This window comes from Podarcis erhardii (genome assembly GCF_964252035.2).
Source record: "Podarcis erhardii genome assembly, chromosome: 4".
Taxonomy (NCBI): Eukaryota; Metazoa; Chordata; class Lepidosauria; order Squamata; family Lacertidae; genus Podarcis; species Podarcis erhardii.
In genome coordinates this window covers 98889747-98917053 of record NC_138508.1, presented here as the reverse complement: position 1 = coordinate 98917053, position 27307 = coordinate 98889747, and the positions used below count along the sequence as shown (strand labels likewise).

At 43.5% G+C, this 27307-nt stretch overlaps 2 protein-coding genes across 2 annotated transcripts in view; one reads left to right on the top strand and one right to left on the bottom strand.

Annotated features, from left to right (window-relative positions):
* Window positions 1-265: 265 nt before the first annotated feature.
* Window positions 266-26410, bottom strand: DIS3 (DIS3 homolog, exosome endoribonuclease and 3'-5' exoribonuclease). Its single transcript, XM_081858398.1, has 21 exons — window positions 26090-26410; window positions 23659-23816; window positions 22031-22224; window positions 21185-21258; window positions 19558-19722; window positions 18656-18826; window positions 16218-16331; window positions 15996-16133; window positions 15021-15167; window positions 13692-13808; window positions 12263-12364; window positions 11522-11586; window positions 11074-11158; window positions 10241-10368; window positions 9176-9262; window positions 8375-8531; window positions 6824-7038; window positions 4530-4698; window positions 3023-3181; window positions 2358-2480; window positions 266-716 (listed from the first exon to the last, which is right to left on the bottom strand). Exons 1-21 carry the CDS (start codon window positions 26348-26350, stop codon window positions 630-632), a joined length of 2916 nt encoding a protein of 971 aa, XP_081714524.1. The 5' UTR covers window positions 26351-26410; the 3' UTR covers window positions 266-629.
* A 305-nt stretch (window positions 26411-26715) lies between these two features.
* The window catches only part of PIBF1 (progesterone immunomodulatory binding factor 1), an 85652-nt gene continuing 85060 nt past the window's right edge, over window positions 26716-27307 (top strand). Inside the window, exon 1 of the mRNA XM_081858104.1 lies at window positions 26716-27082. The gene's annotated coding sequence lies outside the window, so the exon portion shown is untranslated. The remainder of the gene's footprint in view (window positions 27083-27307) is intronic.

Here is a 27307-nt window from a genome sequence, read left to right as displayed (position 1 = left end):
AGTCCTCTTTATGAGTTCTGCCTTAGCAAATGGAAGCAATATGCACTGCTTCCTGAACCAGCCCTCTGTGATAATAGGGCAGCTCCCCTAATCACTGCTAGAAGCTTAAATCAATTCTGAAGAGACCTCTACATTTTTCCAACTTACAGGAAATACCAAGGTATGTAATTCAGAGGCAGTATTTAATATGTGGACAAGTGATGTACATTCCTCCAGCAGGATCTCCCTCAGCAAATGTTTCTTCCAAAATAAATACTATATGCACTTGAGGTTCAAAAGATAGTTCATTACTTCCTCTTTTAATTATTATTTTTTTGTACATGAACAGTTTTAGCAAATGTTATTTTGAAAAGTCTGAAACACCACAGCATATATAGACAATTCTAAATCAGGAACTTGTGAAGATATTCTTTTCTTTGCTGCTTCTGTAGAATCACCTAAAGATGTACAGAAGCTTAGCTTCGTTTTTTAAGTGGTGCTTTTAAATACAATACAGGAACAGGAACATATAAAAATAAAAGTTTAAACGATACAAAGTTATTTAAAAGTGGCTTGTAAATGTATATAAAATATCATTTGTCTTAAACATCCAATATGATGTAAAATTAACTATTTTTGGCTAAATGAAGCTATTTTCCCAATTTTGTCTTCTTTTTCTCTGGTTCATTCTTGCCGCTCAGTTGCTTGGCCTGGCTTGGAATACTAATGCCTTGTACCTGACAGAAAAGGAAAAGGTTAACAATGTGAAAAGCACAAGCCATTCCCCACTAGCGTAGGACTTTTAGCTGTGCAATGGAACGACTTTGTTTTGCACACCTTCAAAATGTGTTTTGGGGTTTCCCTAAGCCTCCGGAGCAGATTTAGGGGGCATCAAAGTGGAGAGGTTACATGGCACAGTGAAAAGTAGTCGTGCTTGCAGAACCGTTTAGCTGAATGCCAGCCTAACACTATCAGTTTTTAAAATAAAATAGTCTTGTCACTCAGCTTCACGACATGTATATTCTAAAATCCTAAACAGAGATGTTCTTTGAGAAGCCCCCCCAGGGGGAGAGTTGCTGTAGGATAATTCACAATTCAGTAAAGAAAAACTAGACAACAGTTCTCCCACTCCTCCCCAACAAAGTCACACTCGAGAAAAGAGGGGTCCAGTATGTGGCCCTAAAGGGCTTTATTGTAAGCCCTTGCCTTCCCAAAGCTGGGGGAGACACTGGGTTTGGGAAGGAGTCATGAGGGCTCCGTCAGGATCCTAGAGTCCTCCATCCTCATTCCCAAAGCCTGCCCCCCCGCCTGACAAGGCAGTGTGCACCCCACGGGTTCAATGTTGAAGTACTCTTGAAATCCACTTGGTATGAAAAGTTGGACTGCCTTGTTCTAGTGACCAACAAACAGAACCCACAATACAGATAGGAACCGGCTTGATTCTTAATGGGAGTCACAAGAGACTGGCAGTATGTTTTCACCCCCAGTACACCTTTTTCCTATGGGAAAAAGTAATGAACAACACTATATCCACTTAACTGTCAGGGGTCCTTTACTTATTTTACCTATTTGCACTTATACTAGAGAAAGCAAAGTGCTGTTGCACAGAGATAAAATTGTGTGGCCTCATCTGACCCTTATCAACAGGTCTTTTTATATAGGAGTACAGTGGTGCCTCGCAAGACGAAATTAATCCATTCCGCGAGTCTCTTCGTCTTGCGGTTTTTTCATCTTGCGAAGCACGGCTATTAGCGGCTTAGCGGCTATTAACGGCTTAGCAGCTTTAAGAAAAAGGAAAAAAACTCGCAAGAACTCGCAAGACATTTCGTCTTGCGAAGCAAGCCCATAGGGAAATTCGTCTTGCGAAGCACCTCTAAAAACGGAAAACTCTTTCGTCTAGCGAGTTTTTCATCTTGCGAGGCATTCGTCTTGCGGGGCACCACTGTACAATGTGGTTTTTCCTATGCAGATACATCCTATACCTTCAAGCAGCCATTCAAATATAAAAATCCTTGCTACTTATGTCTGAGCCAGCAATTTGATGGGTATTTTGCTGGTGAGTGAAGCAGCAGCAGCTGGATTTAAATCACCCTGAACCACCCCCCCCCCGTGTTTTTCCCAAGTCCCCTTTTAATTCCAATGGGAACTTAGTTCCTTCCCACCAGGTCAAAATAATAAAAGGCAGCTTGTGCCATACTTCCTCCATGCCAACCCATTTAAGAAAAGTAATAGATAACGTATTCCTAGGTGTTTTTATCCAAGAAGGAACCTCCAAATCTGTCTCAAAGTTTGCTTTCAGATCGACTTCAAACCAATATGCAATGTTTTGATTTCTCCCTGTCACCCCACTGCTTTCAGCTACTACGCCAGTAACCTACCTTGGGCTCCACCAGGGCCATACGGATTTTCTGGTGCTGAATATTGGAAGCATCTAACATGATGTTCACTATAACCTTGTCGAACGTATAGAAAGGCGTGCCTTCCACAGTGAGAGAGGGAATCTAAGAAAAGAACATATTTCCCCCCCTAGTTCAATACAGAATTGATACACTGAAGGAAAAAAAATTAGTAATAACATCTAAAGTATTTAAAGCATAACATTAAAAGTATTTAAAGCTTTGGCTTTCAGGTAATATGCAAACTATACCAAGCCCCTAAGGAAAGCACCAGCTGCATATAAGTAATTTGCACTTCTAACAAGAGTAATCTACCTACGTTCCTTAACAAAGCATGCATAAAATGAAACACACACAAATAGCATGCACACAGCCCTGAAACCAGTTTCCCTTGTGACGTATCTAATGCTAAACTTACAAAAACACACATTAACCTTAGTAAGTTTGAAATGCTTCTTAGTGGTGGGGAGTTGTTCCAACTGCATGTTTCTGGATTTTGCTGTTTCTCAAAAACAGCTTCAACTTTGATGCCACATTCGTTTTAGACATTCAGTCTAAAACTCTGAACATGCTTTGCATAAGTGGCAGCTGGGCTTTGTGTGATGTCCTAACTAAAAAGACCCCATACAAAAACTAAGACACCTTACCTCCTCATTGTACAGAAGGGTTGGTTTTGGCTTGTCTTTTTCTTCAAAGAAGACGGTGCCTTCCAAGCCATATTTGGGAATCAGAACGACAATTGCGTTTTTCCGTACAAACAGGATATACGCCTCTTCATTCACCACGCCTTTGTTTTTGAAAAACAACTGTGGTAGGGAGAAATTGAAACCATTTTTGATGTTTAACTATAATAAATATAATAATGCATTTTAGGTGCCAGGCAAAATAATTATATTTGTTTACTTAATTTGTATAAATATAATTAATAAATAAATGATACTTAACAATAATAATGATAATAAATGATTATCTTCACTGAAACCCTAGAAGAAAAGAAACAGGTACATGTTTCCTCTACAGTTAAAGGCAGCACCCAGATGAAGTCATTAATTAATCCCACTCCTTTCCAAAGTGCTTAGACAAATACTTTGAATTTTATATTGAATAGATAAACCAGTGGTGTTTTCCTTCCTGGCATTGAATACGCTGAGATGTTGGGGGGGGGGGGATATGGATGCAAATGTATGCACTTCCTAGCAGCTCTTCTTTCTCTAGCAAATGACTGACCACACTGTCCTTCCACTCACTTCTGAAACAACCAACACGACTGCAGAGTCCTACACAGAAAGGTGGGGACTTTGGGCAGTTTTGAATATGTATACGAAATAGAAATGAACCGTCTTTTTACACAACACTTAAGTTTTCAGGGAGGGGGGGACAGATAGAATATTGCAGGCACTATGGAAAATATAATCTATTCAAATTTAAGAACATTTCAGTTCCACAGATATCTATGGCAGAGTTAAATGCATGCTTAATTCTCTCCTCTGCCAAAATTAAGAGAACAAATGCTCTTGACTTGGGCTGGATCATTCTTTAAAAGTATGCTTCTCCAAAGTTCTAGAGATTAATGATGTAAATACAGTGGTACCTCGGGTTACATACGCTTCAGGTTACAGACTCCGCTAACCCAGAAATAGTACTTCAGGTTTAGAACTTTGCTTCAGGATGAGAACAGAACTCATGCTCCGGCGGCAGCAGGAGGCCCCATTAGCTAAAGTGGTGCTTCAGGTTAAGAACAGTTTCAGGTTAAGTACGGACTTCCGGAACGAATTAAGTACTTAACCCGAGGTACCACTGTATAGCCATCAGACCAACAGCAGCTTCAAATTCCCAAGTTTCCTGTTTGTTCACAACACAATATTATTCATTATGATGCACTGCCTAAACTGTCGCAACGAGAGAGCTTCCAAACGACCCATCCCCCAATTGCCGGCACTTTGCTGAAACTAAGCAGGTATGATCAAGGGGAAGAAGAGGATATAGTTCTTTGGGGGTTGGGGTTCATTTTGCCTCATCTTTTGACTCAAGAATCCCCCAAGACTGCAAACAATATAAAGCCATTTAAAAATCACAACATCAAGGTGAAGCTGCCATTGCTCCAGAACTCCTTTGTTCCCAAATGCTTTGTGGAAGAAAAAGACAAACATTCACCTGAGTGTGGAAGGCAACCGAAGCTCTCTGGGCATACTGAGCCATTTTATGCCTGTAATTTAGATTCTTGCACAAATCTGCCAATTTATGCTTATCCGTGAGGTCAGGATAAGTGCTGTCTGCCCCTATGGCCACAGCCAGCAGCCGATGTACTATAATATCAGCATACCTGCAATGAAAGAAGAAAACATTCATCACTGACAAGTGAGAGTCAACCACAGTTTGTTTCAGGTGCACAGAAACCCTTGTTAAACATTCAGGTTTTGCAGCTCGCATCTTATGCAGCAGTTCACTTGTAAACTACAGTGGTGCCCCGCAAGACGAACGCCTCGCAAGACAAAAAACTCGCTAGACGAAAGGGTTTTCCGTTTTTCGAGGTGCTTCGCAAGACGAATTTCCCTATGGGCTTGCTTCGCAAGACGAAAACGTCTTGCGGGTTTGCTTCCTTTTTCGTAAAACCGTTAATACCCAGGGAATCCGCGCTCCGCAAGACGAAAAAAATCGCAAGACGAAGCAACTCGCGGAACGAATTAATTTCGTCTTGCGAGGCACCACTGTATAAGCAATGAAGGAAGAGCAAAGGTGTGCAAATAAAAACCTTGCAGAGTGACAGTTGCTCCTCACAGGAGTGTCTCTCTTCAGGGCTTAAGCTTGCCTGGAAAAGAAACCCTGTAGTTATGTTCAGGGCTTGTGATAGGGCTGGTGGAGAGGACTTTTTCCTTTCTCGCTATACTGAAATCTTCCTCTGTTATGCAATATGCTGAGGTTTGAGGCCAGCTGCCAATCCCAAACCTGAGTACTATATTGCTTTATTTGGGGGGGGGGAGAGATACAGTGGTACCTCGGGTTACATACGCTTCAGGTAACATATGCTTCAGGTTACATACAATTCAGGTTACAGACTCTGCTAACCCAGAAATAGTGCTTCAGGCTAAGAACTTTGCTTCAGGATGAGAACAGGAATCGTGCTCCAGCGGCGCGGCGGCAGCAGGAAGCCCCATTAGCTAAAGTGGTGCTTCAGGTTAACAACAGTGTCAGGTTAAGATCGGACCTCTGGAACGAATTAAGTACTTAACCTGAGGTATCACTGTACTGAAGTGTGAAAAGAGGAATAGTATTTTCCCTCTTCCTATTCATAAGTTTCCCCTGGAAACAGATCGTGAAACATGTCCACTCAACTCAAATCTTACTTCCAGATTCATTTCTCCCAAAAAACTCTCCATTTAGTGCAAGGATGAGCACTTTCTTAACCTCTTGGCAAAAATCTGATAGTGCAAGCTTAAAGTACATGGCACATTTGATTTCTGTATTTTGTGGAAGGTTAAAATCCAAAGGTATAAATACCAAAGCAGTTTCAGATTTGAAGAACTTGCTTACATCTATTTTTCCGATAAAGCATGCCATGTCGTTTCAGTATATGAAACAGGACTTCAAAGGTTTCTGGCCTGTTCTCCTAAAAGACTGTTGCGGAAAGTCTAGCCTTTTTATAAACTACATTCTGTGGCTGTCCTTTGTGTGTTACACAGGTCCCCCTTGAAAGCAGTTACAGCTATGGGATGGGGCTATTTCTGCATGATCCAGTCCTACGTGGCTGGAGGTTGAATGTGAATTAGATAGTCACATGTGTCTTTTCCTGAAGTCTGATAGGGTAAGCGTTTGTGTGTGTGTATAAATGACACAGGCAGTACGGAACCAATGAAGCTCTTTTCATCCTAATACATCTTGTCATATTTCTGCTTGTATTGCAGATGCTTCATGCAACAGTCGTCCAGACATTTGGACGGCGTTTCCCTATGCTTTCATCCTACTGCTATCAGTATTGTAGAAATGGTTGCTCAATATAAATTTAAAGGGTATGGGAACTGAGTAGGACAATCCCCTCTCTTTCCTCTCCATTCTTTCTTCCTTCCTTCTGCTCCCCCTCAGCTGATATACTCAGCATTCAATAAGCCCCGGAGGCTCAAAGGCTCTTAAGGACTTTGCATCAATCAAGATTCCCTCGCCAATATTTATTCTATGCTTTATCAACTAGTTCCTGCACAAAATCAAAAAGCGTAAACAGTTCAAAATTCTGCAAGACAGTCCCAAAGTATGCATAGAAAGCAAGAAGACAGTAGGCAAGTTTGCCATATTTGCACAATTTGTAATAAAACTTTAGTATTTGAATTAACGAAAGCAACACTGAAAGTAATTTATCCTAGGGTGATTTGGTAGAATGCAGCAACTGTCGAACTATATTTTTAACAGGCTGCAGCACACACATTTTTTCCCTTTCAAAATTTCATGGAGAGTACCTTCTGATGGGTGAAGTAAAATGTGTATAAATAGGAGAGGCTAAGCCATAGTGACGAAAATCGGTGTCCATTCCAGAGCAAAAGTAAACTGCTTGCATCATGCAGCGAGTAGCCAAGATACGTAACAGAGTGTTCAGGTAAGGAAAAGAAGGTGATTCGGCACTGTCAAGAGAATCAGCCAGGGCTTTTGCTGAGTCAGTTTTGATGTCCAAACCCTAAAGAAAAAGGAAGGGGGGGGAGTCGCTTTCAATATTTCCCAACACTTTGCCATGGTTTAAATATGCATTATTGAACACATTTGCTGATGCAGGCCAAGGAACTGACATATGACACCCTGAGCTCCTCAGGGAAAGGACTACATGCAAGATGAAAAATAAACCGCAATAGCATCTGTTCAACTCACAAACTTAAGAATCAATATGGCTGCCCTCAACAGGGGTTCAAAGCCAAGGGAAATAACAGATGGCCAAGCCATATCCTTTTGTTGTACACAAATCAAGTGCTCATGAACTTAATTTAGATGTCAAAAGGACAAGGACTCTGAGGCCTACACAAGTATACAAAGCACGGTCTTGTGCACACAGGGAGCAAACTCCTTTTACTACCTCCAAATTCTAGAACAGACAGGGAATGGTTTTCCACTCTGTGGGCTAATCTTTATCAGGATCTGTCTCCCAAGCCAAATTCGACAGGTGGGCGGGGCTGCCCATCTATCAATCACCTGATGCAACAAATGGTGTCAGAAGATTTGCTGCCAATGTGGAGAGGGGGCGGAAATCCTTCTTACTTGTTTTGCACATTACTTCAAAGGTTCTAGACAACTGTTTTTGAGTGCTTTGGAAGTTGCTTAAGTGGGCTTTGGTGAAGCCCCACCCTTTTGGCGAAGCCCTGCCCTTTATCTGAATGACTTCAGGTGTAGAGTGGGTTAGCGTGGCTTGCCCCCAAATTAGGTCTAATGGGCCATATGGGTAACTCTGGTGGGTCAAGACTGAACTGACCCATGGGCTGGATATTTAGGAGTGGCCCTGGGATTGAAGTGCACAAACACTTTCTGGTTTGAAAAGCCAGAATACAATGATCTTCAGTAAGATGGTCAGAACCCCTTACAGGGTTGCAAGACAGCAGCACAACCATGCAGTAAAACAATTAAGTGGGTTCCCAAATGCATGTGAGGCGGCTCTTGGGTCTGCAAAGTTGCCCTAGTACATGTGTGAATCAGCATGGGCCACCTTTAAATAACTCATTTAAATTGCCATATTTCAAAAAGTGAAAATCTAGACACAAAAGTTGTTGTTTTTTGCAAAGTCTCACAAAAAAAGCCCGGGTGTATAGTGAGACCTCCCCTCTTTCCATGACCTCCTCAGATCTGCTCTGAAGGAGCAGAAGAATCCCAAGAACAGCTTGTGGGGAAGGGAAGGGAAAATAGAAATGTGTGTGCCAATGGAACAATTTCCTTCGCACTACGCTGAATACAACTCCACGTGCGGTATTCTGATCCCAGTTAGGAACCTGATCCTTTATCCACTTTAATTCCAAGCATTGATAACTTGCCTTAAACTTTGCAGCCTTCACAAGGATGTCATAATTTGATGGAGGCGGAGCAGGATGCTTTCTTAGCAAGGCATGCTCTGAGAATTCATCGTAGATCTTTTGTGCCACAGAGATGTTAGCAAGCAACATGAACTCTTCAACCATGGAGTTGGTTTCTCTATCAACAGGAAATGTTACACTTATAAGAAGAGATGCCGTCATGGAAAGCGATAGCTAAAATTTGATATGTTTGTTCTGGAGAAGCACAAAGAATTCACTCTTGCATATTTTATACATGATACACAAATGCCCTTTAGACACTGTTCCCTGTCCCTGTGACCTAATGTCAGTTCTGATGCACTCTGGAGTGTGTTTGTTCTAGTGGACAGGCTCAGCTACCAGCTCTGTTCAGCACATTGCTTGTGTAGCCAAAATTACATGTGCACATTTTGAAGTTGCAGACTATAGCTTATAAAATTTAGATTTATTGCTTGGTTATATTGTAAAGTGCCACACACACTAATGGTTCTCTGTAACTAAACAAAAATAATAACATTATCATTAAGTCCATGTTCACAATTTTCCAACCGTCCTGACTTTTCCACAGAACAACCTTTTTTCTGAATGTTCTAAACAGAAGTGTACATAATATATTCATAAGCAGTCCATATTCTTGATGGTATGCAACATATACTGTCGACTGCTTTGATATTTTGAAGTGGCCTCTGGTGTGGAGAGCGGCACTGTGCACATCATACTTCCATTATGGCGCACTTGTGAACAAATAATTGGACTGCAGTGAAAACAGGAGATAAAACATACTTGAGCTCCTTTGTCTGTAAATCAATAGGATCGTGGGTTTCACTATCCATGTGGAAACGAACTTCAGGTGAAGAGAGAGTTAAAGCCCTAGAAAGTAATAGATGTGAGAATAGTAAAATATTTTACAGAGCCTATACATCATACAAACAAGTATCTGAAGGTACCGGTAGAAAATGATGGCAATAATTACAATTTTCTACTGATATTTAATCCATCTTTGGAAATTGCTATATTCGTTGCAACATTCTCCTTGTGGCAAGGAGTTCCAGAGCTCACTTTTCTTCATGCTAAATTCAGCCATTTGTTCTGGATGTTTTGTGTCTCAGCATCTCTGTATTAGTCAGTGGGATGTCCCCTTCCTCTCCTCTCCTTGCGCTCCTCAAAAATATTATCCAGAAGATCCTCCAACCCTCTGCAGATTTTGAAGGTATGTAGGGGCCAGCTGGCAAGTGGAATGACAGCACTGGATACCACACAGAATTGTTGTTGTTGTTGTTGTGGTTGTTGTTGTTGTTGTTGTAGTTGCTGTTGTTGTTATCATTAATCTTTCACTTCACTTTCTAATTTCCTTCAACACCTTCTCCGTCCCTTTCCCCTCAGAGAAGGGAGGCATTCTTTCCCACCTCGCTCACGCCAAACTTCTTTTGTTTCTTGGTCATCTTTATTCAGCATGCAAGGAGTTCCTGGCACTGGGATGGGTCCAACAAACAGGCTATGACACAGCTCAGGGGTGTAGGAGATGGGAACCCTGAGGCCCATCTGAAATTGGCTTTATAAATGCACCAAACACCCACATTTGGGACTGCTGCAAGTTGCAGGGTGCAGTGGTGGTCATGGTTAACCAGTCTTTCAAATAAACTTGATCTTGTTATTAAGAAACACATGTTTCTGTGGAATTTCAGAACAGTATGAAAACTACTGTGCTATCTTACCTGCTACTGTTTTCTTTAGGGCAGACAACTGGAAGATCCACTCCAGCAAATGCTAAGTGGCTGTATTGGGCCATAGTGACTCCACATGAATGAAAAGCTGTGCAGAAGAAGACCCACAGTAAGAACTACTTACCCGTTATCTATCCGACGCTTCTTAAGAATTTTGGCTAGTTTATTTAGTCCACGCAGACTAGAAGTAATGTCATCATTCAGGCTGGAAGAATCTATTTTCATTTGTGCCTCAGCATATGTAAGGGAAGCCTTTGGACAGAAATATATAATAAAAGAGACGCAATCAATATAAGGGCAGCAGTTACAATTCTTAAGAGAACCCCATCTCAATGTGACAGAATTCAAAAATCAATTTCTGATGAAAGTTTGAACTGGGCAATCTTCAGTGGTTTTACAGCACTAACTCTAAATGCATAGACAACAGGCTTTGCTGTTGATTTTGATCCATCTTGTCTGCTACTCTTGTCTTTTTGTGGCATGTATCAAGCTCATTTATATTTCCTTTACTGAATCGTAATTGTATTTTCACTGCTTTTTTGTTCACCACCTCTGGATGTAAAAGTAACACACACATTTCAATATACAAATAAGTAAATAAAGAATATTTTTCAGGGTGCCAAACATAGCAAAATGTAGTTTAGATTGTAAGTAACATCCAATGTTAAGTCACACTCAAGTAGACCCACTGAAATCAGTCAACTTAAATCCATTTAAGTCTACTCTAAGTATGATTTAACTTTGTCCAGATCTATTGCTGAAGAAACAACCAATGTGACTTCAGCCACTCACATTATCTGGACTGGACAGTATATATATCAGGTAAATAAACTTGGAACTCACCCATTTTTAGTGTCTTATGTGTAAACATATTCAATGCCCCAATATAAAGCAGGAGTTCAAAATGGCACAAATCAGCATGTGTTGTTAAATATTCCAAATAAATGTGAACCTTACCTTGGAATTAATTACACTTTTTGTAAATCTAGTTTTCAAGATTTCAGCATTGTGATTCATTTCCCATATACAGGAAAATGCAAGCCTAGGAAAGGAGTAAGAAGTTGCTGATGAAACAGGAAAATTTACTTGCAGCTGTCCTTGATCCTAGGGTGCTCTTGCCTGAGAAGACGACACTTCTGCTCAGGGAAGCCTGCTCCCTCCTCTGCAGTTTCCATGAAACACTCCTCCCCGCCCCCCGCTTCTTGCTGCAGCCCCCCAACCCTGGCACCCCATGCCATCCAGTTTAGGAGGATCCCACAACCCTCGTGAAATGGATCCTTGGAGAGTGCAGGACATCACAGTGAGAACAGAGACGTGGAAAAACCCGTTCTGCAAACAGAATTGTTTTCTGTTTACAGAGGAGAAGTTATTCTTAAATATCTAAAAACTGTATCCACACAATTACCTGTCAACATTGGATCTCAACGAACACAAGTTTGAACTGAGCAGCTCTGGAACCATATCAATCCTCTGCAAAAACACACAAAAAGATGACTATGGTTATTTATGACCTATATATATATATATATATATATATATATATATATATATAGACATAGTGTACATCTATAGAACTGTACTCATGTTGTTAATTTGATCAAGGATATGTTGATAATCAAACGCTACCTTTCTCACATTACAGTTCCTATTTTTCAACCAAGCCCTGGGTATGGTGCCTTCAAAGCCCCTTTCAAAGTGCAGGGCAAAAGAGAACGAGAGGAGGTTATGAAGAAGCCATTGGAAGCTCCTCTCAAAAAAGCCCTCTCTTGCCCTGTGCTCTGAATGGCGCTTCTGAATGACATCAAAGCCTGAAAAAATAGACTTTGAAATGAGCTTCTGTAGGCAAAAAGGATCACCCAAGGTCAGGTTAAAATCCAGTCAAAAGGAAAGTCTTATCGTGATGAAAGTACAATAGACAATGCTTCTCACACAATTTTGACTCAACCAAGGTTGTGTTTTGGTCAGTTCTCTACCCTTGGGATCCCAGCAACTGTTGATTTTTGGTTAATTCCTTTACTGGGAAACTGTTATTCAATAGTATGATTGGTTAGCTTCAGAAATATAATGCATTTCATGTCTGGAAGAAACCAATAAAGGGAATTAAAATGCCACCCGAAGGTAAATAAATACAAACAGGAAAATATACCTTTTCACACAGATACACAGTTGTGCCCCTTTTTGCAGATTCCTGGTCCAGGGCATTTCCCGGACGAATAAAATGGCTGACATCTGCTATGTGTACACCAACCTAGTAAATAAACAGGTTATTCAGAATTTTCAAAAGTAGGCATTTTATGAAACTTCTCACTACCTCAAGCCATCAATCAAAAACATAAATAGCTCTGCTGCATATATCCCTTTACTTCTAACTTTCCATGTTTCTTGAAGTCATTAGGGAGATGTTTTGTTGCTAAACTTGTCAGTAACAGTGCAGCACCACATACTTCAGATGAAATCATACAGTAAAAAAAGTAAAGGTAAAGAACCCCTGGATGGTTAAGTCCAGTCAAAGGCGACTATGGGGTGTGGCATTCATCTCGCTTCAGGCCGAGGGAGCCAGCGTTTGTTCACGGACAGCTTTCCGGGTCATGTGGCCAGCATGACTAAACCACTTTGGCACAATGGAACACCATGATGGAAGCCAGAGTGCATGGAAACACCGTTTACCTTCCTGCCACAGCGGTACCTATTTATCTACTTGCACTGGTGTGCATTCAAACTGCTAATTTGGCAGGAGCTGGGACAGAGCAACGGGAGCTCACCCTATTGCAGTGATTCGTACGGCCGACCTTCCGATCGGCAAGCCCAAGAGGCTCAGTGGTTTAGACCACAGCGCCACCCATGCCCTTATAAATCAAACAGTATAAGCTTATGCATTATCTACTCGGAAGTAAATATACTTTAATTGTGCATAGAACAATTTAAGTGTGGAATTAGAAAACCAGGAACTGAAACACACTGGGCACAAGCACAGTGAATATATATTAAGCCACAGCAGCATCCCTACATGTATTCACACAAGCCTGCCTTCAAATACACTATGTGTGTAACTGGCTGTAGTACAGTGGTGCCTCGCAAGACGAAAAGAATCCGTTCCACGAGTCTCTTCGTCTAGTGGTTTTTTCGTCTTGAGAAGCAAGCCCATTGATGGCTTAGCGGATTAGCGCTATTAGCGGTTTAGCGGCTTAGAAAAAGGGGGGGAGGGGAAAAAACCGGCAGGAACTCGCAAGCACCTCCAAAACAGAAAACTCTTTCGTCTAGCGAGTTTTCTGTCTTGCGAGGCATTCATCTTGCGGGGCACCACTGTACTGCAGCTGAAGAGTGCTCATAGTTCATAGAACAGAATGAAAGCATACCTGAATGCAATCCACAAACCTGAGCATAATAAATAGATTTATAATGGAAAAAACTGTTTGTGTAACTGCTTCTTATAGAGCAATAAGCCTTTTCCTCTTGCTTTGGGTTCTTTTATTCTCCCACCCTCACATGCAGAAAACAATATGTTCAAGACCTAAAGGATGACTTAGATATACAGGCGAAAATGCATGTCAGCCTTCACCTGACATTTGACTTACCTCAAGATTTCCATTTTCCAGCTTTCTACAGTGCAATGCATCGTCAATATCAGTACAGCCAGGGGGATCCACGCTGCATACACACAAATGCCTCAAGTCCTCTCTCAACTTCATATCCTGAAATTTTGTTTTCCAAAAAACATTTTATAACTACTGCAGGCCGTTATAATAATTATAGAAAAAAAAAGTTCACCATACTGAAGAAACTGCTTAATTATAAAACTTGGTAAGTAAGACAAGTAACCTTGGAATGAGCCCTTTTGTGATGCAGCAAAAACAGCATGGAAGCTTGCAGCACAAAAGACCATGAACTTATTTTGGCATACATAAGCCACATTCAGTTTTTCAGAAGCAAAAACTTAAGCAAGCAGGTATACAGGATGTGACTAGAAAGAGAAGAGCATACTTAAAAAAAAACACCTGAAGATGAAAGGCCAATCAATGCAAGAGAGAGTAGGAAATATGCCATCTTACTACAGTGGTGTCTCGCAAGACGGCAAACCCGCTAGACGAAAGGGTTTTCCGTTTTGGAGGCGCTTTGCAAAACGAATTTCCCTATGGGCTTGCTTCGCAAGACGAAAATGTCTTGCGAGTTCCTGCGGGTTTTTTCCCCTTTTCCCCCCTTTTCCTAAGCTGCTAAGCCACTTATCAGCTGATCCGCTGATAAGCCACTTAACAGCTGATCGCTAAAAGCCGCTAAACCGCTAATAGCACTAATCCGCTAAACTGTCAATGGGCTTGCTTCGCAAGACGAAAAAACTGCTAGATGAAGAGCCTCACGGAACGGATTAATTTCGTCTTGCGAGGCACCACTGTATGAAGAGTACAAATAAATACAATTTCTAATAAAAATGATGCAAAATTGAATCAGAAAGGTGCAATGCAATCCAATGCTACTTGGAAGATTAACAGTTTAAAGAAACTGTTTTAAAAGGGAGAACTGCCTCCTGAAATGACAACTGGTTTGCAATAAATTTGTGGGAAAGCTGTGGACAATTGATACCATAGTTAAGGATACTCTGCACATAAAAGAAACAGTCTGAAATTGACTTTGATGAGGTTTCAATCACCTTGGAGAAACTTAGCTGCTAATTTCTGTCAGGTTGAGACAATTAAAGTGAAATGAGTAGAATCAATGTTTGCAGGGAGGCAGAGGTTTTTAAAAAACCCAAGAGTTTAAAATCCCTCATTATTATGGAAGTGAATCTGAATAATCACTTTTCTATTTCCATTATTAATCATTGTTCCCGCTGCAGCACAAACTGCATTGCAAACCTATGGTGATGTTAACCAATTAGTACCTCTGAACGTTATCAGTGCTTACTGTACCTGGTCAGTAATGCTCCAGGGCATCTTGGGTAGGAAGCTAAGAACCGCTTGGGAGAAAGCTTGGTGGGGAACATCATGTTCAAGCAACAGGACTTCAGTCTCAGTCTCTTTATCTCCAGCTGTTCCTAAATTCTTTACAAAATGACCCTAAACCAATACACGTCTTCATTAATATTATGAAACAATGCCGTTTTGAAAAAAATATTAATATTAAAGACAATTAAAAATAAATATTATTGTACGTAGCAATCCTATGTGGAACTTACTTGGGATGTGAAATTCTCACTACATTCAGTAAGAATTATTCCCAAGTAGGCATACATCGGATCAAGCACTTATTTAAGTATATCAGCTGCTGTGTTTCTGAATCAGGATATGAGCATAAACAGGTTTCATCACAGACTTGGTGACCACAGTCACAAGGCTTAAATAATTTTGTAAACAGGATGATAGGTGAAGGGTAAAGGGACCCCTGACCATTAGGTCCAGTCGTGGCCAACTCTGGGGTTGCAGCGCTCATCTCGCTTTATTGGCCGAGGGAGCCGGCGTACAGCTTCCGGGTCATGTGGCCAGTATGACTAAGCCGCTTCTGGCGAACCAGAGCAGCACACGGAAACGCCGTTTACCTTCCCGCCAGAGCGGTACCTATTTATCTACTTGCATTTTGACATGCTTTCGAACTGCTAGGTTGGCAAGAGCAGGGACCGAGCAACGGGAGCTCACCCCGTCGAGGGGATTCGAACCGCCGACCTTCTGATCGGCAAGTCCTAGGCTCTGTGGTTTAACCCACAGCACCACCCGCGTCCCGTAACAGGATGATAAGTTATGATAAATGCCTTTCAGGCCACACTTTGCCTACCAGTATATACAACAAAAGTAGTTCAAGTTAACCTCTTGTGTCTTCCTTTGTAACAGTTTGATTATCAGGTTGATTGGTTAAATCTTCAGAAGCAGTTAGTTTCCTTTCAGACTTACATTAGGATATCTCGAAGTCCTAGGCCAGCCATCAATAGCAACGATAATTCTTTGCCCTTCAAGTGTTGAAGCCTGTCTTGTTTCTATTCGGATTCGAGGGATTCTGCGATCAGCTGGTGTAAATAAATGTCTCCTTGCCTGTTAGGAAGCAGGGGGAATGGCTTTTATTGAAATTAGGGAATTCAGGTAGTGAAGAAAGCATTCCACAACCGTTGCTCTTACCTCTTTTATTTGGGACTTAGAAAGCATGCCACAAAAAGGCCTCCAGTTTCTTTTTATGATGCCCACAACTCTGCCGGTCGGGCGCAGCATACTCTTGTTCCCAGAGGTCTTCAGCTAGGTTTAAAAACATATATAATAAATATAAACTGCAATTATATAAACAACCAGGTTCCCCAACCTGCCATACTTTAGTGGTAAGAATGTTCCAGGTCACACCCCATATTATGACATCATTTGAACTACTCTTTGACATAAACTTCCCTTAAAGCATTCCGAATAGAATACTGTAACGATTCGTTTATAAGCCAGGCTGGCTTGTGTAATTCTATACAAGCACAGGATTTGGTTTTGTTCACTTAAGTATTCTGATAACTTGCATTTCAATCAGGAAAACAAATTACAATAAAATACAGTGGTGCCTCGCAAGACGAACGCCTCGCAAACCGAAAAACTCGCAAGACGAAAGCGTTTTCCGTTTTTGAGTCGTTCCGCAAGACGAATTTCCCTATGGGCTTGCTTCGCAAGAAGAAAGCCCATAGGGAAATCTCCGGGGACCTCTTTTAAATGCTGGCGGTGGGGAGCAAAGCCTTTCGCCCCCCTCTGGCCTTCAGAAGAGGTCCAGGAAGGCCGGCGGGGGCCAAAAGGCTTTGCTCCCCACCGCCAGCATTTTAAAAGCGGTCCGGGATAGCAGGCAAGCGCGCTTCAGGACCTCTTCTGAAGGCCGGCGGTGGGAGTCTTTGCTCCCCCCCGCCTGCCTTCCCGGGATAGCGGAGAAGCGCAGCGCGTTTCTCCGCTATCCCGGATGGCTTTTGAAGGCAGGCGGGGGGGAGCAAAGACTTTCGCCCACCGCCTGCCTTCAGAAGACCTCCGCTGTCCCGGGGCGATCTTAAAACGCTGGGGGACGGCAGCGAAGTCTCCGCTGTCCCGGGGGCTTTTAAAATGCTGGTGGTCGGCAGCAAAGCCCTCCTGTCCCCGGAGCTTGCGGGGCTGGAGGTGGGGAGAAGGGCTTTTCTTCCCACCGCCAGCCTTCAGAACAGCCTTCTAAAGGCTGGCGGTGGGAAGAAAAGCCCTTGTCCCCCCCCCCCAGCCTTCAGAAGAGGTCGGGGGACAGACTGTCCCCGGACCTGGTCTGAAGGCGGTTTCCATAGGAATGCATTGATTGATTTTCAATGCATTCCTATGGGAAACCGTGCTTCGCAAGACAAAAAACTCGCAAGAAGAAAAAACTTGCGGAACGAATTAATTTCGTCTTGCGAGGCACCACTGTAAAAGGCAAGTTTCTAGCATTTATAGCCACAGAGATCCCTTGAAAGTGTGTGGATGGAAATTTAAGACGTCAAAAGAAGTTTAAGATTTCCCATGAGCTTTTGCAGCTCATGGAGCTCCTTCTGCCTTTCCAAGACTAGCAGAAGAAGAATTCATTCATAACATTCTGCACTAATCTAGACCAAAACATTCTAGACCAATAACATTCTGCACTAATCTAGACCAAAATCTATACCATGAAAAACTGTATTCTGCAACTAAAAAACTATGGAAATAAATAAAATATCCAAAAGTACTCTCATTTTTTTCTCATTAACTCAGCACCTACCAGTCCTAGGGAGTTCTATGAATTATACTGTGGGGAAGGGAAGAGGAAACTCAGAGAAGGGGAACTCTTAAGACTTTTTTTCTGAGCAGGGGCATTCTCCCATTCAATCTGTACGTTCAGTTTCAAGACATGTTCTTGTATGCATCACTTTTATTTCTTGCTCTGAGTTTGAATCAAGGAAGGTAATAGCTTCTGGTCAAGGAATAGGGAGTTGTATGCTTGTGTGTGTGTGTGTGTGTGTGTGCGCGCACGCATACACCTTCTTTTGTTTTTGTATGTTGGCTTGTCATTTTTGGACACTCCATGGAGATGTGGCTATGGGGGGGCACCATGAAGGGGGGCACTTCAAAAGTTAGACCACTGTCTATGCAAAGGCCCCACCCCTTGGCCTCAGAAAAATCTTCTGAAACGCCAGCTAAATTTGAATATTTCATCAAGCACTGCCCAGGTTTTCAAGACCATTCTTCTAGGGTTGCCATATTCCCAAAAGTGTGGGGCGGGGGGAAGGTCAACAACTTTGGCTGATTTTCACTTTTGGGAATATCGCAACCCTACATTTGCCAATTCGGAGAAAATCCGCCTGGACGACATTTTGACAGTTTGATTCCCAGACATATGGCAGCCCTAATTTTTCTAGCTAGAATGCTGCTTTTGAAAATTCAAGATGGAATTCTGAGAATGGAAACTTTTGCACCTTTTCCCCCAATGCATGCATGGAGTCACAGGACACATGCATCCAAATCAATTAAGATGTACACACTGATGAAAACAGTCAGACGTCATTGCAATAATAAGAAGAGCCAAGTGCGGAAGAATAGAGAAACCTGGCATGTTCATGTCATACACTGTTTTCCTTCTGTTCTTCTTTTTCCACATCATCCTCTTCATCCTGACCCGCCTCATCAAGCAAGACCACAGAGGAGGGTGCAACCCAGGCATCTTTTGATAACAGCTCCACAGCTACGATGTCTTCATGCACTGCGCGATTTAAATTTCTAAGCCCTTGTATTAATACCTGTAAGCATCAAGCAAACATTCAGTTTCAATTATAATAGTCGCCTTATGAAATCACGTATTATCCCATAAAATAGTAGAGGGATTCCCAGCCGTAAACTTGGTTATCCATGTGCCTTGGGAGTATTGCTTCCCAAGAGAGGGACTGGATGAGTTCCAGAAAAGGCCTGAAGTGAGAGGGCAATGTCTGCTAATTGCTACTGGCCACTACAGTCAAGAGTTACATCTTCTAGCTTTCTTCAGTGGCTCAGTGCAAATTTAACAATTAACCAGAATTAAGTGAACAAAGCTCATTTAGGATTAAGATCCCAAATGTACAGTGAAGCCATGGTTGAGCTTCAACCATGGTTAAGCTTCAATAGAAAAATGTCGGTACGACCCGCTGATTGCCTTGCAAACCAGAAGTGGGAAATCTGTTTTTACAACATTCTTCTCTATGCAGATGCAACACTTACCTATAAAACTTAAACAGTTTTGATGTAGCATTTCAGCATGAGCCTGAATGAGCTTATTTTGAAGCCCCGCTGATTTTAGTGTGAATCAGTGTCTAGTAGACAATTCTCGAATTGCAGCTGACAGGTAAATTCACAAGAGTTTAAAAATGATCCCTTACCTCACCCTATCAACCCACCTTCATTTAAATTATGCAAAAAATCGAAAGAGTATTCATATATAAAACAATTGCACCTTTTCCCAATAAAGGATTTCACAGGCAATATGCATCAAACAAACCTCTCTCTCATCCCCATCACCGTGAACCCAAACTGTAGCTTCAAGGTAATTATCTCTGTTAGCTCTGAAGGTTCCTTGAAGGTAAAGGCCAGACTTGATACCCTGCTGCAGTTTGCTGAGTGGAAGATGCTCAGAGAAAATGATCCTTCCATTTTCTATTTCATTCTGTAAGAGCCAGATGCAGATACAAGAAACAGTTAAGAGTCAGTAGGCTGCTTTGGACATAATCTAAACCATGGTTTAGTGTTACTCCATGCACCAAGAGTAGGTTACAAGAAGCATCTTCTTCAATTTTTTAAACCACTGAACTTCTCCATAAAGCAATAATAAAAAATGGTTTGATTTTACAGAGCTAAACATACAGAGTTCCCTGCTGTTAGGCATAAAGGAGAATTTGGGTTACAGTCATAGCTAAATTGCTCTCTGCACATGCGCAGAAGCGCCGAATAGCAACCCGCACATGCGCAGACGCGGGTTGTGAACGCTGCGGGTTGCGAACGTGCATCCTGCACGGATCACGTTCGCAACCCAAGCGTCCACTGTATTTTAAAACTGAAAGTGGAAGTTGTCAATCTCTTCCTCTTACATGTGAAAGGACAGGAGAGTACGTGAGCCAAAGGCTTGTCACAACTCGTGCACCTAACACTACATCTGAACCAGCTGGATGTTTCACCAGATCCCTGACCCTCAACTTGTTTCCATAGAATGAAGCTGCCCTTCTCAGCCCCCTCAAATACCAAATATGAGCGATTCGCCTAAGCCAGGGGTCTGCAACCTTTAAGACAAAAAGAGCCACTTGGACCCGTTTCCGAAGAAAAAACAACTGGGAGCCGCAAACTTGTCATTATAAAAATAACTTTTTTGTCACTTTTTTATTATTTCTTTGTTTGACCCCTCAGAATTACTCCTCCTCATAGAAATAAACGTTAAATTAACAAGTTACCTTTTTTTGTGTGTGTGTTCTTCACTCCCCTTCAAAACAGTGACCAGCGTACATGCCCCCTTTCAATGCAGTGACCAGCGTACATGCCCCTTACAATGTAGCGGGCGGGTGGGCGGGTGGGAAGGTGACGTCGGGACGGTGCGTGACTAACGCACGCACCGCCCCCATGCGACGTCACAGCCAGTACAGCGCCCCCCACAGTGGGGAGTGTCGGGGCGCACAATGCGCCTGCTCCCCTCGCTAGTATCCGCCCCGGAGCCGCGGCAAAGGTGTAAAAGAGCCACATGCGGCTCCGGAGCCGCGGGTTGCAGACCCCTGGCCTAAGCTGATGATTTTAGGGCTGGATCTTCATGGGCAAGCCTGGTGGTGATATTTATGGTGCAACTATAGTTTTGTTGTTGCCATGAGTTTGGAAGTGGTTCTTTGCCAATCTATCCTTAGTTTGCAATCTTTCCAATCCTCTCTTCTGCTTCTTGCCACATCACAGGAACACCAAACATAAATGGAGACCACTGCTGAACAGCGCAAAGAATGATGGAATCCCACATTCTATTCAGCATTTCTCGAATAAACTTGAGAAGAAAACATTTCCACAAGACTCAATGATATATTTTCTACAATACTAAAGTTATATTAGAAATCTTTCTTGTTCCAGAGACATCTACTCAGAAGAGTGAAACATACCGCTTCATCATTTATGCAAGCAAGTCGATCCACAAGTTCAGGATTGGCTATCAAGCTCTTTATGTACTCTTCACCTACCAATAAAATAAAAATACATTTATGCAACAATAATCATAAAACAAGCAGTACTAATTTACAAAACTATTAAATATTAAACTGGTGCATAATATTGTTTTCTACAGCAGCAAATCTTCAGTTTGGATGGTGAGACTGACATGTGGGCTCCACAAATTACGTCTAGGCTTGATAGCAAGAATTATTTCTACTAACAGAATGGAATATGGTATAAATGCTCCTAAGCATGCAAATAATCTTTCCACTAAATACAATCTGTTCTCCCCAACCACAACTGTTTTACCAAAAATCCTGCACATTCCTTCTTTTTGGAAATTAATTACCGCCCCACTACTGTATCAAACATTCCATTAATAACAAGGAATACTTTCCCCCATAATTTTTATCCAGCAACAACTCCACCAGGTCTCCCCAGCTCCCTTCAACCAGTGTTGGGAGGACACACTGAGCAAGGTGGTTGCAAAAGTCTCCTTCTGCCTTTCTGAGATGAGAAGTGCAGATGACAGGGCAAGCTAGGAGTGTATTTTGCAGAGGAAATCACTTGCTGAGAAACTCACAGAAGCAGAACTACCAGGCTGGAAAAAAAAATCTGCCAGGCTAAGAGTAATGAAGTACTCCCAAGCCCACTGATCTCATGTGCTGGAGCACAGTCCAGGAGAAATCTGTTTTCTGACATCTTTCCTCCAGAATAAGTCCATTCTAGGTTTTCAACCAGCACGTTTTACCACAAGGCTCCTTTTCTTATGGCAGAACTGTATGGCCTGGACTTACATGTATAAGCAGTAATTCCCTCTTCCACAGCTTTCTCTTTATTTTTTCTGTCATTGGTGAGCAAGATAACTCTTATCCTATCTTCGTCCTGCAATCCCTTCAGATGCTCATTATACCATTTCACTGCTATTCTGATGGCTCTGTCATTACGGTCATTAGCATTTTCTCCTTGTTCTTGTTCTATGTATGTTTCTCTGTAGACCAAAAAGCGAACCAACAAGCCAGTTATTCATTTAAAAATTATCCATTTACAGTATAAACCACACAAAATCCTCTGGCGCCTACAGGCCCTCAGTGTATTGTAGGGCTAACTATATATCTGAGCCTGCAATATATATGAAGCCTTTGCACAAGAGGCACACGTATATATATGTATATATACATATATACATATCTAACAAAAATTCCAGTTGAAATGGAATCTGTAAAACAGTCCTCCAAACAAGGTGGTATGCATTATTACTATTAATTAACTTTATATATACAGTTAGGGGTGAGGTGGGTTAATAATGCAAAGACAGAACACACACAATCCCATCATGCACTGTGCTGTTTTCAGCAACTTCATCTAAAATTAGCTATTTATTTTAAAGCATTTCTATACTATTTAGGGAACAATCTTATACACATTAAGCTAGCATAAAGCAAGCAAGCATCCAGTTACACCAGGTCCAAACTCTATTTAGGAGCAGGGCTACTGCTGGCTCAACCACCTTAACGCTGGCGGAAGGAAAACAAACCTTTAAAATAGGGTTTCAGTTACAGCACCCTTTTTGCCAGCTTAACTAACAATGTGGCTGATCCACTCTCTGGTCCCACTCCCATTGCACCCTTTTTCAGGGCTTATGTCATTTTATTTTTTTTTTAAATAATTTTTATTAATTTTACAACATAAACAAAAAACAAACAAACATAACACGACTTCCCCATACCTCCCCTTCACTGCATCCTTGTTTTAAAATTTTTTAGCAATCCTTCATCCATTTTTATATTTAATTCTCTTTAAAATTTTCTTAAGCTTAAATTTTTTCAGCCGTAATTCTTTATATGAAATCCCTTGACATCTTAACATTCCAAAATTTTACAACAATTTTTAAGATAGATTTTAAATTTTTTCCAGTCCTCTTCCACTGTCTCTCTCCTCTGGTCACGAATTCTGCCGGTCATCTCTGCCAGTCCCATAAATTCAGTCACCTTGGTCTGCCATTCTTCCAGAGTAGGTAGTTCTTTAGTCTTCCAATACTTTGCCAAAAGAATTCTTGCTGCAGGGCTTATGTCATTTTAACAGCCGCCAAGCTTGGCTCAGCCAGGATGAGGGAGATACTTCAGCATTTCTCCAGCTGAGCCAAGGATGAGAGAGTTAAGTCAGCATAGCCCAGCAGTGCCAGCTGCCTCCCAGTTCTGCTGGAAATCCTCTGGATCCTAAGAGTACTCATCTTGATAGAGCTTGCTATGAGAGCTATCCCTCAATATTTTTAAAAATTCCAAGTACAAAAACAATCAATATCACAAAAAATACAACCTGAAACTAAACAGCACCTAACAGACTATTTGTATATATTGAATGTATCTGTTAGTAATGAATAAAGCAGTGAAGAATGGCGTAGCTTACTACTTCTCGTGCTTACTTATGATGCTCATTAGTGAAAGAATAGAAATGTTTTTCAGAATTTGCTAACACATCTCTTATTCGTTTGTATACTGGAGCGCTCCGCCTTCTTACTTCCTGCAAGACCGTCTGAGGAATGATCACATTTCTAATAACAGGATCTTCTAGTATATCAATCTGGAAAGAAAACATACCAATGTGAGTAAATTGCCATAATATTTAGCAACAACCAACAGATATTTCATGATTGCAGCCACTTGGAAGAAGAACTTCTTTAAAACACAAAGGACACAACTGTAAACTCAAGGCACACTAATGGGCCACTCAGCCCAGGTCTTGCCCTTTTGTATCAAGAGGCAAGAATGCGGTTGCATCCAAATAACTTCTGCTCAAGAGCAGACCTGTTGAAATCATCCAGGGCAGCCTGTACTGTTTCACTGGCTAAAGTGAACTGGGAAGCCGCTGCCCACCCTCCTTTACCTGGGCTGCATGGCAGAACCCACGGAAGGATGGTTGGCCTGGCCAAGATCTTGCCAGAAGCAGTGTTAGAAACTTAGGTATATAAACTAGGAGCCAAATGGCTCCTTAAACCAAGATTACAAAACAGAACGCGTAGTTGCAATTTTTTGGCTCGAAAGTCCTGTTTTTTCAATATGACTTTACGGTACCTGAAATTTGTTCCCATCGTGCAGATAAAACACGACAGCTAGAATTCTCTGGGATGCATTGCTAGTGTGTGGAAACAGTCCAGATCCGAGGATCCCCAGGGAGGCATTCACCTCCACATGGTGGAGCCATCCTGGCACCTTCACTCAGTCGCAAGGGGGCCGAGAGTCGGGATGCAGAATGAGACCACCTCACGTTTGGCCAGCTCTGCCAAATTTTATAGGGGTACACATTATCACATTTATTGTGGCCCTTCTGCCACTGCCACACCATCGTCCCTTGCTGGCTGGGGTCGGGTGATGGGAGTTGTAGTACACCAACAGCTGGGGGGGGGATCTCATCAAGGGTGGGATGTGCTGCCTTGGCAGAGCTGGCCAAACGTGAGGTGGTCTCATTCTGCATCCCGACTCTCGGCCCCCTTGCGACTGAGTGAAGGTGCCAGGATGGCTCCACCATGTGGGCTTCTAATAGAGAAGTTATGGTAGCCTGTTACTTTATGAAACTCCTTCCCGCCGGAGCGGTACCTATTTATCTACTTGCACTTTGACCTGCTTTCAAACTGCTAGGTGGGCAGGAGCAGAGACCGAGCAACGGGAGCTCACCCTGTCGCGGGGATTCGAACCGCCGACCTTCTGAATGGCAAGCCCTAGGCTCTGTGGTTTAACCCACAACGCCACCCGCGTCCCTCACAGGTTGTACATTGACAATAAAGGTAATAGTACACAGGTTCCCAACATGCATACTAAAACAATGTAACAGAACACGGCGGGAATCAGAACTTAATCAGCAGAAATTGCCAGTGCTTATTGTGCATGTGTATTCAACATGAAATGAGGTAATAATGCATATGGTTGGTGAAAATTGAAATGCTTTGTTTGACTTTTTATCAAAACCACTGTACCACCGGGCAGGAAGGATCCGACTGTAACCTACAGTGGTGCCCCGCAAGACGAACACCTCGGAAGACGAAAAACCCGCTAGACGAAGGAGTTTTTCGTTTTCTTAGCCGCTTCGCAAGACTCATCTCCCTATGGGCTTGCTTCGCAAAACGAAGCTTGCCCGCAAGCTCCGGGGATAGCGGGGAAGCGCAGCGCGTCTTCCCCACTGCCCCCGGACCTCTTTTGAAGCAAGGGGCGGCGGGGAGAAGATCGCTTCTCCCCGTTGCCAGCCCTGCAATCTCTGGGGACAGAGGGGAAGGCGCGCACCTTCCCCTCTGTCCCTGGACCTGTTTTAAAGCAAGGGAAGGGGCAGCGGGGAGAAGCGATTCTCCCCGTTGCCGCCCCTTGCTTCAAAAGGGGTCCAGGGGCAGAGGGGAAGGCGCGTGCCTTCCCCTCTGTCCCCGGACCCCTTTTGAATGCAGTGAAGCTTTTGAAGCAAGGGAAGGGGCGGCAACGGGGGGAATCGCTTCTCCCCGCTGCCCCTTCCCTTGCTTTAAAACAGGTCCGGGGACAGAGGGGAAGGCGCGCGCCTTCCCCTCTGTCCGCAGACCTCTTTTGAATCACGGGGCGGCAACGGGGAGAAGCGATTCTCCCCGCTGCCCCTTCCCTTACGCATTGATTGATTTTCAATGCATTCCTATGGGAAACCGTGCTTCGCAAGACGAAAAACTCGCAAGACGAAAAAACTTGCGGAAGGAATTAATTTCGTCTTGCGAGGCACCCCTGTATTTCTTTGCAATGAACAACGGTGCACCCATAACGCCTCATGCTTCAAGTTTTATTGGCTTAACTCCGGAGACAAGCGGCCCCGCTCTGGTGGGGCCCCGCGCCTGAGAAGCCCCTTACCTGGTGCAGCAGCACGTTGGTGTCGAGCAGCAGGTAGTGGGGCTCCGGGCAGAGGCTGCTGGCGGCCCCGCACGGCTGAGCTTCCAGGGGCCGCTGGTCGCCGCCGCCGCCGCCGGCCTCCTCCGCTCCTCCTCCTCCCCCGCCGCAGAGCGCGCAGGCGGCCGCCCCGCACGAGATGTCGTCGCGCAGGTAGTGCTCGCGCACCACCTTCAGGACGGCGCCGGCCCGCGTGCGCTTGAGGAACGTGCGCGAGGTCAGCATCTCGCGCCGCCGAGGGAACCGTGAGGGAACCGCCGGCCTCGGCGCTGCTCCCACAATGCACCGCGCAGCCCTCGCATCCGGCGACGCGCCAGCACGCTTCCGCCCAGCGTCGGCCACCGTAGCGAGCGAGGGAGCCGCTCTAGGCAAATCCTCGCTCTATGTCGCCGCCGCTCTTACGGGCCTAATTTTTTCCCCCGGGGGGCGGGGTTAGAATTGTCCGCCACGGGAAGGGGCGACGCTGCGCTTACCCCAATCCGGTTTTTTAAAAATAAAATAATATAAAATTCGAACGGATTGGTTCTGTGACGTCAGGCGCATCGCGTGAAAATAGAAGCGACCCCCCCTTCTAGGGCGGCTTGAAGCTCCGCCCACACGGTCCCTTCTCTTCACTTTTCTATCTCTACGTTGCAACCGCCGCTCCCGTCATGCCGCGCGAAACGGCGGGAGAAAGGAGCGTCTGGGGCCGAGGAGCGTCGCTCCCGTTACCATGGCAGCAGGGCGGCCTCCCTCGGCGGCGCGAGGGCCACGCCAGAGGAGCGCATGCGCGGTCCGTCGGCTGACGGGGCGGGGGTGTTGTGGAGGAGCGGCGCGGGCGAAGTTCTCCCCCGGCGCCGCCTTCTTCTCCTTCTCCTCAGGGCGGTGTATCTGTTCGTTGCGCAGCTGAGTCAATGTGGGCATGTGGAGGCTGTGTGGCTGTTGTCAGAGCTCTTTGGGGACCCACAACCCTGCAAGGTAGGCCAGGACCGTTGGGGGGGGGGAGGGGGGCATAGGGCCTTGAAACCAGCCACTTGCCGATAGACTATATGGAATTGGCAGAAATGACCGGCAGAATCCGAGACCTGGGAGAAGAGTCGGTGGAAGAGGACTGGAAGAAGTTCAAAGATTACCTTCAAAAACATTGTAAAATGTTTGAATGTTAAAATGATGTTGGATATAAAGTTAATATAGCATCAGTGA

Coding starts and splice junctions, on each gene's coding strand:
- DIS3 (XM_081858398.1), bottom strand. CDS start 26,350: ATGCTGACCTCGCGCACGTTCCTCAAGCGCACGCGGGCCGGCGCCGTC. Junction 18,827..19,557: donor GTGATGGGGATGAGAGAGAG/GTTTGTTTGATG, acceptor TGATGCTTACAG/GTATTAATACAAGGGCTTAG. Junction 16,134..16,217: donor CTAAGTCCCAAATAAAAGAG/GTAAGAGCAACG, acceptor GCTTCCTAACAG/GCAAGGAGACATTTATTTAC.